At 41.2% G+C, this 20,153-nt stretch overlaps 1 protein-coding gene across 1 annotated transcript; it reads left to right on the top strand.

Annotated features, from left to right (window-relative positions):
- Nucleotides 1-15,474: 15,474 nt before the first annotated feature.
- LOC136126906 (lysine-specific demethylase 4D-like) lies at nucleotides 15,475-17,040 on the top strand. The gene has a single exon (XM_065882363.1). It carries the CDS (start codon nucleotides 15,475-15,477, stop codon nucleotides 17,038-17,040), a length of 1,566 nt encoding a protein of 521 aa, XP_065738435.1.
- Nucleotides 17,041-20,153: the final 3,113 nt, after the last annotated feature.

Below are 20,153 nucleotides of genomic sequence, written 5' to 3'. Positions count from 1 at the left end.
GTTTCTTCCTGGCAATTAAGAAAAATTTCATAATACAAAGGCAATATGTTTTTTCCAGTGAAAGAAAACAATACAAATGAAAGATATACAGATTATTCAAAATGAAGAAAATTTAAAATATGGAAGTTTAAAACAGAGTATTCTGCTTTGTCCCATTGACAGTCAAATACATTTTAAAGGGGACACGCAATCAGCAAGAAACAAAAGGCCAGGGAAGCTCCTTTTGATCCCCTGTCTAAATATATAATATTCACTCATGTCTGCGTGTCTGCCATCTGAATAAACTCCTTTTGGGGCCCAGAGTTGAGCTGAATTAAAGTTGGTCGGGGAGGCTTAGGAGTTGCTTATAGAACTAGTCTCCAAGGTGCACTAGAGCATCACTGGAAATTTGCTGGTATTTAAAAAATGTGTTTATTACAGCTTCTCTTACGGAAAGCGGGGTCTACAATTGGAAAACAAGACTTGCATTAGTCACTTGGGGAATGGTAGTCCAAGGACCACTATCCTCTTAAGAGGAGAAGTTGGTTAACTTAGGGCTTTGGATTTGTTCCCTGCTGTATGCAGGTTTGCGGTGAGAGCTGGACTTCTGAGCCTCAATGTCAGAGCTCCTATTTCTCTGCTGTGTCTCAGAGTATCAGTCACTCTAATAAATGATTAGGAAAAGAATGCTGACCTAAAGAAGCATAAAGCTTTTACCTGTCCAAGGTATCCACATCTCAGTGGGTCTCAGTTATATCACCTTTCTGAGTTCCTGGCTAAGATAAAGGGATGGGTACCAGATGCTTCCACAAACTCCAGGCTAAATATTAAGAGCAGCTTCTCTCTTTCCTGGGAAATGGGTCAGTCATATTATCATTTGCCATGGATATCTTGGACATTGGTTTAAAAATGAGCTATATAGCTTGGCTCTGATGAAGTTAGAAGACCTATATATATTAAATCTATATCATCTATTAAATATTCATTTAGTACTGTTTATGTGCTATGTATTTTTCTAAGCTCTTTGTATCCTGAATTTCATCACATCTAAGATGCCACTGATTATAAGCTACACCATTATTTTTCCTGCCACTGAGGCAACTAAACTCTGCTATGCTATCGACTGTAAATTGCACCTCAATTTCAGACATGTTAAAATGTGAAAAGTGCATGGCTTAGAATTAATGAAACATGGTATATTAATGCATGTTGTCTTAATTAAAACAACTCTAGGAGGTAGGTTCTATCATTATCCTCATTTTGTAGATGAGGAAACTGAGGCATAGTGAGGTTCCACAATATGCCCAGGATCACACTGCATTTGCACCCAGACAGTCTAACTCCAGGCCCCAGCTCATAACCACTACACTCTTCTCCCTGCAGACAAGGAAAGCGGGGAAAAAAAAGTTGCAGAAAAGTTATTTTAAATATTTCTCTGCATGAGGAGACTCAAAGTTATTCCTGTCTGGAGTTGTCCCCTAACATCTGGATCAATATCCAAAAGCTGAGCAATCCGGCAGTGTTCAGGAGTTCTATGGACCATATGTCTTTGTTAGTGCAAGCTCATGGGATGAGAGAGTGCATGAGGACACGTGGCTTCTTCTATGAGGACTGAGGTTGTGTAGTGTTACTTCTAGACATCATCCAAGGTTTAGCTTTGCCAGAAAGAAGACACTTCTGCCCACAGTTTCAGGAGAGCGTGATTCAGCCTCCTGTTGGCTTGGGTGTCAGCCACCACTTTTGACTCTGAGACCTTCTGCTTCTCACTTGAGGGTTGAGCCTGATGTCCTTTCTTAGGTTTAGTCATGATTAGGAAAATGAATCAGGCATCCTCACTCAAGTAGGAGCTACCCTTCAGCCTCCTTGCCTCTTCTCATAATCCAAATGGGGTTACGTTCCTCACTACCTGTCAATTTCATACAAGGGTTTGACACTCAACAGAGAGGAGTGACAAAGAAGTAGCTTCAGGGAGCTAGAAATTTAATCATTATTCTAGTTTACAAGCCACAGTTTCAACATATCTCATCATTAATATGATTTTACACCATTGCTACTGTCTTTCCAGAGCCACTTCTCCCCAGATTAGCTTCAGCGACCCTTCTCTGCCCTCATAGCACATAGCTCTCTTAAAGAGCACTTCTCACACTGTATCGGAACTCCTTGTCTGTCTGTCTGTCTGTCTGTCTGTCTTCCCTACCTACTTCAAGTTCTGTGGTACAAGGTTCTGTATCTGTCCTCCACGGGACTAGAGGTGACACAGCATGAAGTGTACGTTAGAGAACTCACTGGGGGCGTGAAAATTCCTCAGCGTCGCCCTTCCCTGTCTAAGGCAGAGCATCAGTTAACTTCTGCTTTCTTTTCTGGTTACCCATGGAGCCCTGCGAGGTGCTGGCATGAGAGCAGGGACAAAGTCAAACCTCATTCCTCCCTGAATAGTCGGCATCTAGCCAGTGCTCATGGTAGAGGTTTTAAAAACCTTTTGAAAATGAATGATTGAACTAGAGCTATGAGACTCCAAATGAAATTTCATGGGTTTTCTCCCTTACTTTTATTCATTTATTTACTCAGTGTATTGAATACTTACTGTATAGCAGGCACTATGTTTATGTCTGAGGGGCAAGGTAGCAATTAGATACAGGGGAAATACTGGCATTAATAGGCACAATCAGGGAGTTCCCTGGTGGTCCAGTGATTAGGACTCCGTGCTTCCACTGAAGAGGCCTGGGTTCTATCCATGGTCAGGGAACTAAGGTCTCACAAGCTGCAAAAAGAAAGAAAAAAGGCACAATCAGAAAAGGCCCTTAACATCACATAGGGCAGGAGGAGGGCAAGGGTTGAGTGAGGACATGCTTGTTAGGAAGATGGATGGCTTGAGGACCTAATGTTTAGCTGGATTGTATTTAAAAAAAAAAAAAAAGGTAAATGAGAGAGATGAAGGGATGGGAATACAAGGTGAGAATTCCAGGCCAAGGGTAGTATTTTATGATGCAAAGTCTCAGGGACAAGAGAGTGTACTCTCTGTGGTAGAAACGGCAGGAAGTTGAATAGTACAGCTCAGAGCATTGACGGCCAGGTGGCACAGGCCAGTGGTGAGGCCCAAGAGGAAGAGATCAGATGTCAGTGATTTTGGGGGTCAGGTAGGGAGCAGGGTTTCATCCTAAGGCAAATGGAGAGCGATTGACGGGCTGTTAGAGTAGGATGACGTCATCAGATTTATTTTAGGAAGTCACTCCAGCTGCAGAATGAATTGGTGGGGATGAAGGGATTCAAAACTGGGTATGAGAAATGAGGTGGTGAGGACTGCAGGGCTGGAGAAGGGTCCAGTTTGACTCATGTGTTCAAACAGCTTGGAAAAGAATCAAGCAAACCACTGAAATCCAAGTAGAATGTCATTTTATTCCACATCAGCCATTACACGTCCCCTTCAGGTCTTTGTTGGCAGCTATGGACAGATGTTGGATTGGCATGGGTGTGAGTGCTGAGGCCTAAGAGGATCTGGTTAGAAACCTCGTCCCCAGGAGAAGAGAGTCAGTGGCAAAGAAAAGGGACGAGAGGTGATCAAATGGAGACAGTGAATTATCGCTCATAAACATGCTGGGAAAGTGAGGCTTCCCCTAGAATGAGCTGTCAGTAAAACTTTAATTAGATCAAGGTCCTCCCATGACGTACTGTGTTCTAGAATCTTGGGGTGAGGACATTTGTAATTTGCAAAAATAAACTCAATATTATCATATAACTTCTCTTTGGAAAGCAGGGAAACAAAACGAAGCTTTCTTGTTTGTACTATAAAGTAAAAGGAACTAAAGTAGACAAAATCAGCCTGGCTGTGGGATGTGCAAATGTTCTGTATTATGTGCGTGTTGGTCACTGACAGGGGTCTGAGGAAAAAGTAGAATTTGCCGAAGGGGGTGGGGGAGTAGTGGCAGAGATAGTTATGCTTATCAAAGGGGCGGGGGGCAGGCATCAAGAAAGTTTGAAAAACAGTGAATTAAAATCATGTAAATGCTTTAGTCATAAAAACCGAAAATTTATTTATATATTCTGCATTTTTTGAAACAACATAATTATCAAAATTGACATCTATTACTGCAGACTCTGTGGTAGCCAATGGGACCCATAGACTAAGGAGGTACCACCCTGTCCCCCAAAGTACATGATCTACTTGAGAACACAGAGGAATGATTAATACCCTTACATGACAAGTAGCATAATAGAGCGTGTATAAAGAACATGAGAAAGAGAGGGATTGATTTCTAGTTGTTTAACTGTGTTTAGAGTTGACAACATGAATCGACTTTGGGGAACATGTATAATCCTAGATAGTAATATAAATATTAAAAAATCCCATGAAAATCCTAATCCTCACAGCCTCGCATGCAGGACATGGCAGAGGTGTGCAAGGGTAAGGATGACCTGGCTGACGGACAAGTACCACATGACCAGGGTCATCAACTCCAGATCAAAGGGGACTCCAAGTCAGGTTGTTACTGTGACATCACACTGTATGTGCCTTTTTTTGTTTTTTTAATTAAGAAATAAATTTAGGTTTCATTTCAGGGACCAAACATAGGCAAACATTTCAGGTATTGAAGCCTCCAAGGAATTGGTTCTGAAGCTCCAAAATGTGCTCTTCTGACAATTTCTCTCCTATTATATAGGCTCACCTCATGGATTTGCTGTGACCTAGAGGAAAGGCCAGGCTTAGGAAGCAGACAGGCCTGGCTCAATTCTGGCTCAGGACTCACTGATTATGCCATCTTGGACAAGCATCTGAACGCTCTGGTCCAGTTCCCCACATGGCACGCTGAGGAAGTAAGATTAAATAATAAGATGTGAGTGAGGGCACCCTAGTAGTCACTCTGCTTCTGTCTCAACCACCACCCCAGTTCAAGCTACCATCTCTCATCTGGATCTCTATAAATGTTTTGCTTTATTCATTCTGGACCACTCCAGTCTGTCCTTTTCTGCCCAGAAAACAAATGTGATTGTGTCTCCGCCATTGAAAGATCAAAAGCCTCACCATAATTTATATAATATTTCTTTCCAAACTCCAGGACATGAGCCATTACTGGGTCATAGAAACGACATTGTGGGTTACCAGCAGCATATTTTTTAAACGGGAACACAATAGAACACAACAGAAATACTAGATTGCAATGTCAATTTTAAGCATAAGGATTGTTACATGAAGCTTGTTTTCTCAATATGGGTCCGGGTTTTAGTATTTTCTGAGAGAAGAAATAAGTGCACCTGTGAAATAAAAATAGGACAATGGTGGGGGGCAGGTAAGGAAACTAAATACACTTGAAAAAGCTAAGGGGACAGAAATGAGCTGTTAAATATTAAAAGTTTGATAGGAGAAATGAAAAAGACAATAGAAGTTGGTTTACAAGATAAGGATGAGAAAAATTTTCAGAAGATAAAGCATAGTGATAAAGAGATAGAAAATTGGAAGAAGAAAAGACACAAAAATTGGAGGTCCAGTCCATGAGGTCTGATATCCAAATACAGGAGATAATGTACAGAGGGAAAAACTAGAGGAAGTTGTCACAGAAGGAACTAAAAAGTTTTCATAAAACTAAACAACCAGAATTTTGAGACGGAACAAACTTAAGAGCACTGGGACAAAGAAAAGCTCCTATAAACTACCAGAAAGGAACACAACAAACTAGGACTAGGAATCATACTTACATCTCTCTTATTCCTTATACCATACTCACAAAATAATGAAAAAGTTAATAGAACAAACCCCAAAACCCCAGTTAGAATTAAAGGTATAACTAAAATCCAAATTAAAAGTACAATTAACATATAAAAAGGAAAAACCCCATAAGATAATATTTATCTGTCTCTGGAGGGGCAGATAACTTTCTAATTTTCTAAACATAAAGGCCATGAAAGCCATTATAAAAGAAATGACCCACTCAACGTTTTAATATATTAAAATGAAATATATGCCAAAACCATTTAAAATTAAATATAAATTAAAGAAAGAGCAAACTGTAAAAACTATGAACAGATTAAGCAAAGGGCTTAACATGTAAAATATTCACATAAGCAATTTGTAAAATGTTCATATACTGTGTAAAATATGTGAAATATTCACATTATATATAAAGTATTTTTGTAAGTAAATGAGAAAAAACACTAGAACCATATTAGAGAAAAATGGGCAAAGGATATGAACCAATACAAATGGCTAGATTCACTGAAGACGAAAAAGTCAATCTTAGTTGTAATTTAAGAAGTATAAATTAATACTTGAGCTATACATTTTCACCAAAATTTTTCACAATAATTTTCTTAACAAATTATTAAAGATTGTTTTTCAGAGTAAAGTTAATGGTGAGGATGTAAACTGACATGTTTCTGGAAAGTTTTGGTGACACATTGTAAGTATTTTTAATGTTTAAGTCTTGCAATGCAGTAATTCCATTTCTAGATATCCAAGCCAAGGAATTTAATTATTTAACTAATGTTTTACCAAATAAACTGATCTCGGTACTGAAGTATAGGATATTTATAAGGGATTAGGAACACTTGTGGAAAAGTAAAAAACAAAATGACTCTCCAGTAATAGGGGAAACGTTGAGTCACTTATCTTCATCAAATAGAATTTATTTAGCCATCAATTATTATGGTTATAACTATTTTCAATAAACAGTGAGTAGACTTTCTAACTTGAGAAGAAATTTATTAAACACAGCATTTAGATATTGGCTGTCAGCAGAAACATTGGCTAACGTCTGAGGCATTCTGTCAACAGTCCTCATTTGAAATAATAGCTTTGAAATATGCACGGCACATAAAAGACAAGAAGGCTTTCCTGCTGTCTTGAAATTGTTGAGCAATCTGTACAATAAGCAAACAGGAAAAGGGCCACAGTGAGAGGATTTATTAAACTGACTTCACTTCTTACCTTCCCCAGTTTAAAACACACATACACACACACACACACACACACCCCAGGAAAGCTTGGAGGAATTATTTTTGAAAGACTCCTAATTTCCAGAAATCAATCAAGTCTAATCATTGTGCTAAAAATACTTTTCTTCAATTGTCAGAATTGTCAAGTTTCCTTAGGTGAAGAATTTCTGTGTTACTGGGGATACCATGCATAAGGGTAAAATGGAAGAGTAGCTGAAATGAAAGGGTACTTATTCTCAACTAGTACCTGTGGCTCCAATTGAAAGAAACATGGAGGCGGTTTCACAGTAAAAGCAACCATCTGAGACCCATAGAGAAGACATTTGTCTGGAGCAGTGAAGGATCACCGTAATTGTAATCAGCAAATTCTGAGAAGTTTTGATTTGTGCAAAGAGTTACACTTACAAAATCAGAGTGTTTCAGTTGGATGCTTGATATCTGAAGACTAATGTGTATCTAGATTATTTATTTTGTATAGATGGAAGCCCGACCTCATTCCTCCTAGGATCCTTAGAATTGTAAAAAGGAAATAATTTAGTTTATAAAACAAATACAGGGGACTTCCTTGGCAGTCCAGTGGTTAGGACTCTCTGCTTCCACTGCAGGGGGATGGGTTTGATCCCTGGTCAGGGAACTAAGATCCCACATGCCTCGTGGAAAAGCCAACAAAAACCAAAACAAACAAAAACCAAAACAAACAAAAACAAATATGCAACTCTAGCCTTGTTTTGGTTGTCTATTAATAATTCAATGGGAAATGAGGGCCTGTGTAGTCTTCGTAATCAGCATTTTATGGTGTATTGGGGAAAGACCCTTAGCATGATATTTAAATTTTTGACATTAATTTTCTTTCTAAATTGTTTCACTCTTTTCATTTCTTTGAGGAAGTGTTCATATAGAATGAAAAATTTCATTATATATTTATATAGTTTTAAATAAAATCATTGTAGAAGAATTTTTAAGATTAAAAATTAGGGTGAGATGGGCAGATTATCACATGATACAGGTGACTGCTACTTGTAGATCTTCAGGGTCTAGCTTGAGTGGTGACAACTATAAGTAGAAGAGGAAGGCAAGCTGGATCCTTGGCTCCTTATGTAAGGAAGGAGAGCACAGGAAGCCTCCCTGGGGTATACAGATGTCGCTGGGGACTCAGAGTAGGCTGTCCTGGGATCCCCTGACCTCACCGATTATATGACTAGGGAGAGGGAGATGTAATAACCAACGGTAACTGGGATACTGTATTCCCATCCTTAGAAAAAAAGAATTCTAAAGGAGGAAATTAATTTCAAGAGAAAGATGATAAACTTGTACTAAACAAGTTGATTTTCAGGGACTCAGTGGCCAGTCAAGAATGAAAAGAAAATCCGAAGCGCAGGAGTAAGTCAGTGCTATTCGAGAAAGCTATGGCACTAAATAATATCTTTAAAGAGAGAGAGTGTGATACTAAAGAATGCCGTGAACATAAAAAGGAAATTTAAGGGGAAAATTAAAAAGAGTTCAAAGAGAGATGAGAAATTAGTTTTGAAATAAGACTGCATTTGTATAGTAGAAAAAGAAGTGGAACCAAGGAGAAAGAAAAGAACCGGAGAAGACTATCAGTGCCCTGGAGGCCAGAGACATTTTAGGAGGAAGGAGGCGCACCATGAATCAATGATGTCCAGAGATAAAGTGTAACCCATGGAGCAGCACTTGGGAGACGATGTGATGATTTACAGAGATGAATTTCAGTGGAGAAGTGGGGTCTGAATCAGAAGACGAGAGAGATGAGGAAATGCTTTTGTAAAAATAGATTATTTTTGTTTATGTTTTGACATGTTGGGTATTGAAATGAAGGAAAGAGAATGGATGCAGCTTAAATCAGGAAACAGACTGATGACTGATGATTTAACTCTTTACAGAGGTGATAGTGATCACTTAATTGACCATAGTTTGGGAATGCATGGGAGGTGTCAATTTAAGGAGTTTGAATGGCAAGATTAGCTCTGGAGAGGGGGAGTATATTTTCTTCTCCTAAGACAGGAGAGTAAGAAGAAAGATGGGGTGTAACCAAGAGGAGAGAGATTGCAGTGGGCACCACATGATATTAATTACTTATTTTTTTAATAAACATTTTTGGAGTGTTCACTATATGAAGTACCAAGATCCCTTGGAAAATATGATGATTAAAAAAGCCTAGAAACTGCTCTCAAAGTAGTTTTATATGGAAGATAAGTCAAGTACAAAAATAACTCTAGGGATTGAGAACACAAGCTATTTACTTAAATATAAAATTTTCTACACCTCAGTTTCTTCCTCCATAAAATGGGAATAATGAGAGTACCACCTATGTTTTAAGCATCCCATTCTCTTTCTAGCTTACATTTCCTAGTGTTCTAATAGAAGTATTTGACCTAATGGAGACATTCAGCCCATGAATCAAACACTGTTTCATTCTCCATCATTGCCCTCAGGTTCTCATTTCCTTTTTTACCCAAGGTAAATATACTAGCCCATCATTTTAATCACTCTCTTATCCCTCCATCCAATCCATCAAGACACTTGGTCCTCTCTCCTTGAGATACACATGGCTGGAAAACCCTAACCCTGATGAAACCTTACTGTGTGCTTTCTTCCCATCTTTTGAGTCCCCTTCTGCATGGAGGAAAATTCCACAAAGTCATACAATATGAGTTCAGGAAACACATCCAGACCAAGGCACACATAGGCTCTGCATTTCTTCAGCATCTACGTGGAGAGGCATCCCATGTGGAGGAGGGTTTTGTTCTAGTGGAGGCCCCTTGTCCATTGCTCCTCCTTCATATAGGGCCTTGATGACAGAAGCTTTATTAGGAAAGGGACCTTCAGACTGCTTGGGGAATTAAGCTGCCTACATATAACGCCAGCCATTTACAGGAGCCGTCTGGGAAAGCCAGCAGCCCTGCACCTGGGGACCTTGGGCCCTTTTGGATGCTATATCCGTCCAGTCATGGAAGGAGTCTAGGCTAGCCTACTGTTCAGGCATCCTAGGATGAACATCTAGGGTCATTTATGAACAATGCTTCTCCTTCATAACAATCTATCCCCAATACCCTTAAGTGCTCATCAGGTGTTTCTCGAATAGGAAGAGAGATGTTATTTGGCTTCCACCCAATCTTTAGAGGCTGAGTTAACTGCATTTGTCACACTCCCTCAGGGATGAGCTACATTGTCAACCACTTCCCCTCCCCACCATTTATTACCAATACATTCTGTAGAGAACTCGAGATTGTTTCTTCTATCGTTGACATTAAAGTTAGAAAAGGAGAAGAGCGTATTGATCCTCCATTACCTACCTTCTGCATATTCCATGGTGCATGAGGCTCCAGGGCAGAGGTACAAAGAGCTACTACTGCTCACTGAAGGGGCCCCTGCCATCAGTATTCGGGTCTGCAGGAAACATTCGTTTGATGTACTCTTTTTTTAAAAAAATCTTTATTGGAGTATAATTGCTTTACAGTGGTGTGCTAGTTTCTGCTTTATAACAAAGTGAATCAGTTATACGTATGCATATGTTCCCATATCTCTTCCCTCTTGCATTTGATGCACTCTTACAAAAGCTACCAGCAGGGGTCACAGAGAGCAGGCCCTTCCTTGGTTATTATGTTGTCCCTGATCTCAGACCCAAAAGATAAACGTTTTATGTTTTAGCCAAATAGTGGTGACCTCTTTGGGGAGAGAGGTGGTAGAGGATTGTGCCCCAGCCCCAGCTTCCTCTTGTCTTGAATGGACCCCAGATAACATATAGGGACCTCTGGCACCTCTTGCAGACCAAAGGAGATGTGGGGAGTTTCTATTACTTGGAACAATGGCAGGCCAGCTGATCTTTCTCAGTTTTATTGGGGAGACTACAGGGTGAGGAAGGTTCAATGTCTTTGTTCTCTAAAGGCAGTTGAGCTCTTCCTCACCGATTTCTTTAGCGTGGTTTTCTTCTCCTCTCCCTGGTTCTTGTGCTGACCAGATACTAGTGGTGTTTAATGCCCTGACCACTGTGCTAGCTCCACCCATTCTGGCAGCTTTCCCACGGAAATCCCTCTCTACCTAAAAGGACCCTGAAATTTGTATAACCTTTAGATACCATATATTTTCTTGTAAGAAATGTTAAAGGAAAAATTTCAGGCAAAATACCTGTGTTTTTGCACTGATAACTTTAAAAATGAGGCCTTTTACTAGACAGTTGGAAGAGCTGATTCCATTCAATTGTGATGGCATCAGGAGTGATGCAGTTAGGGTGGGGCTGATTTGAGTAGAATCTGGAAGAGATACATGGGTACTGACCATCAGTTCAAGTTTCACTTGAAACTGTTCTCTTGAGAGAGTACCTGTTTCCGTGGAAGGAAAATTGTCTCTACTTTTATCCAAAGCAAGAGGATCAGAGGAGACTTCACTGAAAAGGTGATGTTTGGGCTGAGGCTTGAGAGTTGCCATGGTGCTAAGACCATCAGACAAGAGTATACCGGCCTTTTTTGAGACACAACCAGGAATGTGTTTGGAAGGAGAGAGCAAGGAGCAGGGTAGAAAGGGGTGCGGTCAAGAGGTGATGGTGGGCCAGATCACATAGGGACTTTTAGGACATTCGAAGGATTCTAAGTGGGGTGGAATAGGTGTGCCTGAAGTTTGAGGACAGGGGAAAGTGAAAGAGAATATTTGAATGGTGGAAATGGGGGGAGCTTAAGAGGATTAGGCAACAGTATTACGGAAGCACTTAAAATTGGGTTAATGAGATAGTTTGCTTTGTTTTTTTTTTCTTCGTTTATTTGTACACATATATTTTCTGTCCTAAAATTATAACTATTACATATGCTCCATAGAGTTCAAGTTGAACATGGAGTATAGACAGTGAAATTTGTTTTTGACATTGTTTTCAATGTTTTTTTTCACAACACACACTGTATTTTATTTTTACAAGTGATAAATAAACTGACACAAAGCATTGTAAATGGATGAGCACAAGAAATCAACAATGATTGCAGTTACCAAACACGAACCACACTCATACTATGTCATAATAGTGACATTCAATCCAGTAATCTTCTGCTGTAACAGCTCCTTTACTTTGCAGTGAAAATTGACTTGTATATTTTTTGCCTCTGAGTTCTTGTGGGATTTTTTTTTTATTCAAACAGAAAGTCACAAATATTATAATCATCCTCATCAGTTCACTCATTCCCATGTAAGTAATTATTTTTTCTTCTTGATATTTTGTAAGGCACTTTTATGAATTCATCAGTTTGCTATTAGAGTTCTGAATCGTTCAGTTACACAGTATAGTCAGTTACCAAACATCTGTACTTGTCAGAGTGTTTTCCATGAATTCCTTAAAGATGAAACCCTTTCATAGGAACATTTTTGCAAAAGCATCAGAGTACACGCAGTACTCTCTGTAAATGACAAAAGACTTAAAAATGACCACAGTTAAAGATTTGACGAAAGTTCATAATAATGAAATTGACAAGGAAATTTAGTTATTTCTGAGATATACATTTTAAAGTAATAAGGAGTATTATGACTTATAACATTTTACCAGAATGTATAAGTATTTTAGAAATTTCGTGTAATGTCTGAAACATTTATTTTAACGTATTTCCATACAAATAACCTAAAGAAAGTTTAGTATTAGCTGTATTTTTGTTTGTTTGTTTATACTGCAGGTTCTTATTAGTCATCAATTTTATACACATCAGTGTATATATGTCAATTCCAATCACCCAGTTCAGCACAAGCAGACCACCATCCTCACCCCACCACAGTTTTCCCCACTTGGTGTCCATACGTTTGTTCTCTACATCTGTTTCTCAACTTCTGCCCTGCAAACATGTTCATCTTTACCATTTTTCTAGGTTCCACATACATGCGTTAATGTACGATATTTGTTTTTCTCTTTCAACTAACTTCATTCTGTGTGACAGTCTCTAGATCCATCCACGTCTCAACAAATGACTCAATTTCGTTCCTTTATATGGCTGAGTAATATTCCCTTGTATATGTGTACCACTACTTCTTTATCCATTCATCGGTCAATGGGCATTTAGGTTGTTTCCATGACCTGGTTATTGTAAACAGTGTTGCCATAAATATTGGGGTGCATGGGCCTTTTAAAATTATGGGTTTCTCTGGGTATATGCTCAGTCATGGGACTGCTGGGTCATATAGTAATTCTATTTTTAGTTTTTTAAGGAACCTCCATACTCTTCTCCATAGTGGCTCTATCAACTTACATTCCCACCAACAGTGCAAGAGGGTTTCCTTTTCTCCACACCCTCTCCAGCATTTGTTGTATGTAGATTTTCTGATGATGCCCATTCTAACTGGTGTGAGGTGATACCTCATTGTAGCTTTGATTTGCATTTCTCTAATAATTAGTGATGTTGAGCAGCTTTCCATGTTGATGCATCTCTTTTTCCTAACTTTAATGCGAATGTTACTTTTGTTTCACTGTTAAGAATGATCCTTGCTATTTTTTACCTTGAAATTCTTTATCTTACAAAACAAGTTTCTCTTGATGCTTTGCAAGTAAGAATTGTAAAATCATGAATGGATTTTGCATTTCATCAAATGCTTTTTTGGTACCTATAAGATGATGGCATTTTTAATTTAATTTGTTAATATTCTGATTATATCAGTAAATTTTCCAATGTTGAATCATCCTTCCATTCTATTTGGTCATGACGTATTATTCTTTTATTATATTGCTGTATTTCGTTGGATAACATTCCATTTTTTGTTTTCTTCTACGCTTATAAACAAAGAAGGCCTGTAGCTGTATTTTTTATTGTCCTTTTTTCGTTTTACTATCAGAGATCAGAATAGCCTCATCTGAGTAGCTTCCCAACTTTTTCCATACTCTGAGACAATTTGCACAATAAGAGTTAACTGTTTCTTGCAACTTTTCTAGATTCACATATAAAATGACGTGTCTCCTGGACTTTCGGGGGTCATACTGTGAACCAGCTTCTTATACTGGGGAATTATTCAAGCTTTCTGGTGTTTCTTGGATCCATTTTGGATATGTTTCTTCTCCAGAAAATTATTCTTTTCTCTTATCTTTTGAAAATCTTGCTTTCAAATTTCTCCTAAGTTTCTCTTTTGAGATTTAAAAAATTCTTTTGTGCACTATTTCCTTCCTAGTGGATTATTTTCCACTTCTTTCTTAGGCTCAGTTATGCCCTTGTTTTATTGCTATCATTAATTTCTTCCAAGAATAATTTTGGTCATCAGTGTTTGGTGTTGTATGTGTTTTCTTTCATTAACTTTGTCTTTATTCTTTGTTATTGTTTTACTCCTACCCCTTCTTTCTCTTCTTCCATTTTGTAGCTTCTTCAATTGAATGTTTAGTTCATATATTTTCAATCACCCTTCCTTTCACTTTTGGTACGATGAAAGATATCTGTCTCCTTTAATGCTTTTCACCCTAAACTATATTTTAAAATTTAGTTAAATAATTTAAATAAATTAAAAAAATATTTCACAGAAATTTGTAAATATCATCATAACTTGATGATTTATGACAATGAGCCATTCTGATGGCTGTGTAACCAGCACCTGCCTTCAGGATAGAATATTCACATTATTCTAGAGACTTCCTCACACCCCCCACTCACAACCTCTCTCCCTCACAAAGGTAACCACTACTCTGACTTCTAACATAGAATACGTTGCCTCCTTTTTCTCTTTATAAAAATGGAAGCAAAGAATAGGTATTCTTTTGGGTCTGGGTAATTTTGCTCACTATTCTGTTTATAGAATTATTCTTATATTTTCATGTAGTTCTTGTTTATCTTCATTGCTGAATTGTATTCCATTATATGAATATACTACAGTGTACTTAACCATTCTAATGTTGACTGGCATTTGAGTTGTTTCCAGTGTTTGGCTACTGAAATAATGTTGTTCTGAACATTCTTGGACTTGACATTCATTGCACAGACATACACATATCCTAGGCATGAATCATAGCACATGGGTAAGTTCAGTTTTAGTGGATTCTGTCCAAATAGTTTTTCAAAGTGAATGTAATGATTTCCATTCTCCTTACTAGAGTACAGGAATTTCCACTGTTCACAACAACACCATTTCTTGTACTGTCAATCTTATGAAATTTTAGCCTTTATTTGAGTATGCAATTATAGTCCACGGTGGTGTTTTATTTGTAGCTCCCTAGTAGCTATTTCCAAACATTAGTTTTCAACCTGTCTCTATTGTATTTTTTCTTAAGTTTTGTTTTCAATACTGACCTGAAGACACGACATTTGGGATACCCACCCAGGCCTCCGTGGTCACTCACTAGACCTCAAGAGGCCAGAGCCAAGTGCCAACCAAGGACATCACAGACTTGCAGGCTCAGCCAGCATCAGTCTTGAGCAAGGCTTCTGCCCAGCGTGGAGTCCCCTGCAGAATCAGTAAGCCTAAGGAATATTATCAACTCATTGCACTAAAGTCTACTGGGGGTTCCTGCTGATATACTACAACCCATTTTTGAAAAAGTAGTGTTTTCCAGCATCCTCACCTATCCAGAACATAAGTAAAAATTTGGGAGTTTCTTGCTTATTAATGAAAGCTATGAAGTCTAAGTCCAACTGGGCCCAGAATCCAAGTTGTAGCATAATGGTATTTCATCCAACCAAAGAAGAGTTTAATGATTTCGATAAATACATTGCTTATATGGAATCCCAAGGTGCACACCGAGCAGGCGTGGCCAAGGTAATTCCACCCAAGGACTGGAAAGCCAGAAAGACCTACGATGATATCGATGACATCTTAATAGCCGCTCCCCTCCAGCAGGTGGTTTCTGGGAGGGCAGGTGTGTTTACTCAGCACCACAAAAAGACGAAAGCCATGACCGTGCGTGAATATCGCCGCTTAACAAACAGTGAAAAACACCAGATTCCATTCTACTCTGATTTTGAGGAACTGGAGCGAAAATATTGGAAAACACGCCCCTATGGTTCACCAGTATATGGGGCTGACGTCAGTGGCTCCTTATTCAATGAAAACACGAAGCAGTGGAACCTTGGACACCTGGGAACCATTCAGGACCTGCTGGAACAGGAGTGCGGAGTGGTCATCGAAGGCGTCAACACCCCCTATCTTTACTTCGGCATGTGGAAGACCGCCTTTGCCTGGCACACGGAGGACATGGACCTTTACAGCATCAACTACCTGCACTTCGGGGAGCCCAAGACTTGGTACGCGGTGCCCCCGGAGCACGGCCGGCGCCTGGAACGCCTGGCCAGGGAGCTTTTCCCGGGCAGCTCGCGGGGCTGTGAGGCCTTCCTGCGGCACAAGGTGGCTCTCATCTCGCCCACGGTCCTCAAGGACAACGGCATCCCCTTCGGTCGGGTCACTCAGGAGGCTGGAGAGTTCATAGTGACGTTTCCCTATGGCTACCACTCTGGCTTCAACCACGGCTTTAACTGTGCGGAAGCCATCAATTTCGCCTCCCCGCGCTGGATCGATTACGGCAAAGTGGCGTCGCAGTGCAGCTGCGGGGAGGCCCGGGTCACCTTCTCTATGGACGCCTTCGTGCGCATCCTGCAACCGGAGCGCTACGAGCTGTGGAAACGCGGGCAGGACCGGATCGTGGTGGACCACAGGCGGCCCACGGAGCCCAGCAGCCAGGGCCTGAACGCCTGGAGGGAGGTTCGCGCCTCCTGCGGAGCTGCTCTGGGCCTGAGGCACCACCAGCCACGCCGCGCTCGGCGCCCGCGTGTGCCTGTAGCCCTGGACTGTGGGACCCGCCACCGAGTCCCTTTGCCTGCTGTGTCCCGGCGCCCCTCGCTGGTCCGGGGTTCTTGCTCGGCCACCCAGTTCGATGCTGCGGCCACCTGCACCTCCGGGGAGCCCGGCCCGACCCAGCCGCCGACCCCAGGTCCATCTGCCCCGGATGGCCACCCAGCTGGAAGATGTGGCCCTTGTCGTCGTCCTTGGGAACAGGGGACTCAGGATCCAACTGCTCCCCCCAGTGCTAAAAGGAGGCTTTCCTTGGACATTGCTCAGGACTCAGAGGCTCATCCCCTGCCTGTGGATGCACCCTCGCCGGACAACGCTGAGCCGCTCAGCCCTGGGCTCCAGCATCCTGACAAGGCTTCTGGGTGTGGTTGTGGCCCTGTCCCCTAAGCCCAGGGGATGCCTTTCTACCCCACTGCTCTTGCGTGGGGATCCTTTGAGACTGGTCGCATTGACATTTCAGAGCTTTGGCTATTTGCCGGTCACTAGTCTTGCATGAGAGTCTCTCCTGTGCTTCTGCTGGACCTGCTGGGTCCGTGGTGTTTACCAAATTGTCCAAAGTTTGTTATTCCTTCCAGACCCTGGAATCTTTGCACACTGCTAACTCCTGTGTCACAAACTGAGGATTCATGCACTGGACACTCTAGTGTCTCAGGAAACTAGGTCCTGCTGAGGTCGCCAGAGCCCAATCTACCTCAGACTCCCATCCTGTGGGCCAGCTCTGGATGCTGCTCAACTTCTAAAGAATCCTGGGCTTTGATTAGCCTCCAGTCTCCCTCCTTTTCCTCTTCCCCCTTCCCTTCCCGCTTTTCTTGCCAAACTAGGCCCTTAATATCTGACTTTATTAAATATATTAAAGGTTAACCGGAATGTTAAAATCTGACTTTATTTTTTGTGTTGTTCTCAGCCAACTGAGAGTTGGTCGTTTTTCTTGCACTTTTCTTAATAATTATATCAACACATTTCAAGCAAAACTTATTTTTCTGAGCTTGTTGCCTTGTGTGATGTTGGTGAGTTTGGGGTTGATTGTTGGGTTCCGGCTGGCTGGCTGTGTTGGGGGATTTGGTTTGCAGCCCTATCAGAAGGGAGACTTGGTGGAAATCACCTGGCACTTGGCTGATCCAGGCTGCTAGGAGAGATGAGCAAACACAGGGCTAAAAGTGCCAGCATGTGAAAATCTCTCCAAGTCTCCACTGCCTTCTCAATGCACTATGTACATTTCACATGGTTAAGTCATTGATACATCCCAATATAAAAATCCACAAATAAATGAACAAGACAATTTCAAGTGGGCATATGTTCTGTGAAGAGAGTAAAGGGGATGGGGTGATAGTGCAGAATGGGCAGTGTGGTTCCGGTGGTCAGGGAATACTTCATAAAGCAGGAGACCTTTCTGAGTCCCAAATGACAAGAAGGAAGGTCCCGAGCTGATGTCCACTTGGATAAAACAACAAGTGTAACAGCCCTAACACAGAGCTTGGTGCTTTTGTGTGTACAGAGAGGAAGCTCATTTGTATCTGGGGCTAGAGAAGGGAGAGGCAGGATCTTGTAGCTCATGTTAAATATTTGCGTTTTTTCAACTTGAAATGAGAAGGCATTGGAAGTTTAAAACAGCACTTGACATGATATAATTTGCATATTTAACTAATCACCTTAATTGTTCTGTGGACCCCTTGGGGGCAGGAGAAGTAGGTAGAACATCTAAGTAATACAGGTGAGAATTGATGGTTACTGACTTAGGCCATAGTGTTGAGAATGCACAGAAGTGGCCAAACTCAGAATAAATTTTAGAAATTGAAAATGATAGATTGGATGCAGAAGGAACATGTGACTCCAAGTCTAGTTGTTACTGTGACATCACACTGTATGTGTCTTTTTTTTTTTAAGAAATAAATTTAGGTTTCATTTCAGGGGCCAAACATAGGCAAACTTTTCAAGCATTGAAGCCTCCAAGGAATTGGTTCTGAAGCTCCAAAATGTGCTCTTCTGACAATTTCTCTCCTATTTTATAGGCTCACCTCATGGATTTGCTGTGAATTAGAGGAAAGGTCAGGCTTAGGAAGCAGACGGGCCTGGCTCAAATCTGGCTCAGGACTCACTGATTATGCCATCTTGGACAAGCATCTGAACGCTCTGGTCCAGTTCCCCATGTGGCACATTGAGGAAATAAGATTAAATAATAAGATGTGAGTGAAGGCACCCTAGTAGGCACTCTGCTTCTGTCTCTACCACCACCGCAGTAAAGGTACCATCTCTCATCTGGATCTTTATAAATGTTTTGCTTTATTCATTCTGGGCCACTCCAGTCTGCCCATTTCTGCCCAGAAAGCAAATGTGGTTGTGTCTACGCCATTGAAAGATCAAAAGCCTCACCATGATTTATATAATATTTCTTTCCAAACTGCAGGACATGAGCCATTAGTGGGTCATAGAAACAACTTCGTGGGTTGCCAGCAGCATGTTTTTTAAAGGGGAAAAAAATAGAATACAACAGGAATACTAGATTGCAATGTCAGTTTTAAGCATAAGGATTATTTCATGAAGCTTGTTTTCTCAATATGGGTCCGTGTCCTGCTGAAAAATGTTTGACGGCCTCTAGCCTATGATCCCCTGAATGCTGTGTCTCCTGCCTCCTTTAACCCTATTTCTCATAACCTTCTCCCAGGTCTCTGTTCTCTACCCACACCCACCTTCCTTAAATTCCTCCAACATATCATGTTCCCTTCTGCTGGGAGACCCCTTAGCACATGCTGCTTTCCTCTTTGCCTAGTTCATGTCAACATCTTGGTCTCAGACCAGACAACACTCTTCAGGCAAACACGCCCTGAATCCCCGGAGGGGCAGGTTCTTAGAGCTCCACGTTCAGTGTGTGTCATTATTCCTTTAATAGCTTGTTTCTTTGATTAACGACAAGCTTCCCCACTAGTTTTCGTCTGCAGGACCGCAGAGACCCTATTCTTGTTTACCACTGTACCCAGTCGCTGAACCCAGGTTGGCACATAGGCACTCAAGAAAGAAATATGAATCAACCAACCTACCAACCAGTGATGTTGGCCGGTCTCGTTTCTTTCTTGGTTTTGGTTTTGATTCTAAGCCTCGCAGCACCAAGTAAACCACAAGAGCTGTCCTATTTCCCTAGGTTAGGAATTTCCTAGAAGAGGATTTTTAACTTGGGTCTCCTGGCTTCTGATCTGCTGAAACTTCATCAAAGTTGTGTCCGTGTGTTGGCGGATGAGCATTTCGTTGAGAAGGGGGAGACTGATTTCCGTCGGATGTCACTGGGGGTCCCTGCCCATCAGAGCCAAAGAGCCACAGCTCTGTGGGCATCTCCTGCCGCCTCTTTGCATCCTTGAGGATCCCTGGGGCGCGCTGGCTCAGGAGGCTTCTAGGCTCCCAGCCCCAGGGACGGTTCCTTCCCGTTTCCTCCGATTAAGCCGACCCGGTTCATACCTTTCAGTCTTGGGAGCGCGCGTCCCCGAGCCTGCGAGCGCAGACTGCAGAAA

The sequence above is a fragment of the Phocoena phocoena genome, chromosome 8 (assembly GCF_963924675.1).
Source record: "Phocoena phocoena chromosome 8, mPhoPho1.1, whole genome shotgun sequence".
Classification (NCBI taxonomy): Eukaryota; Metazoa; Chordata; class Mammalia; order Artiodactyla; family Phocoenidae; genus Phocoena; species Phocoena phocoena.
This window is presented reverse-complemented; position numbering and strand designations above follow the sequence as displayed.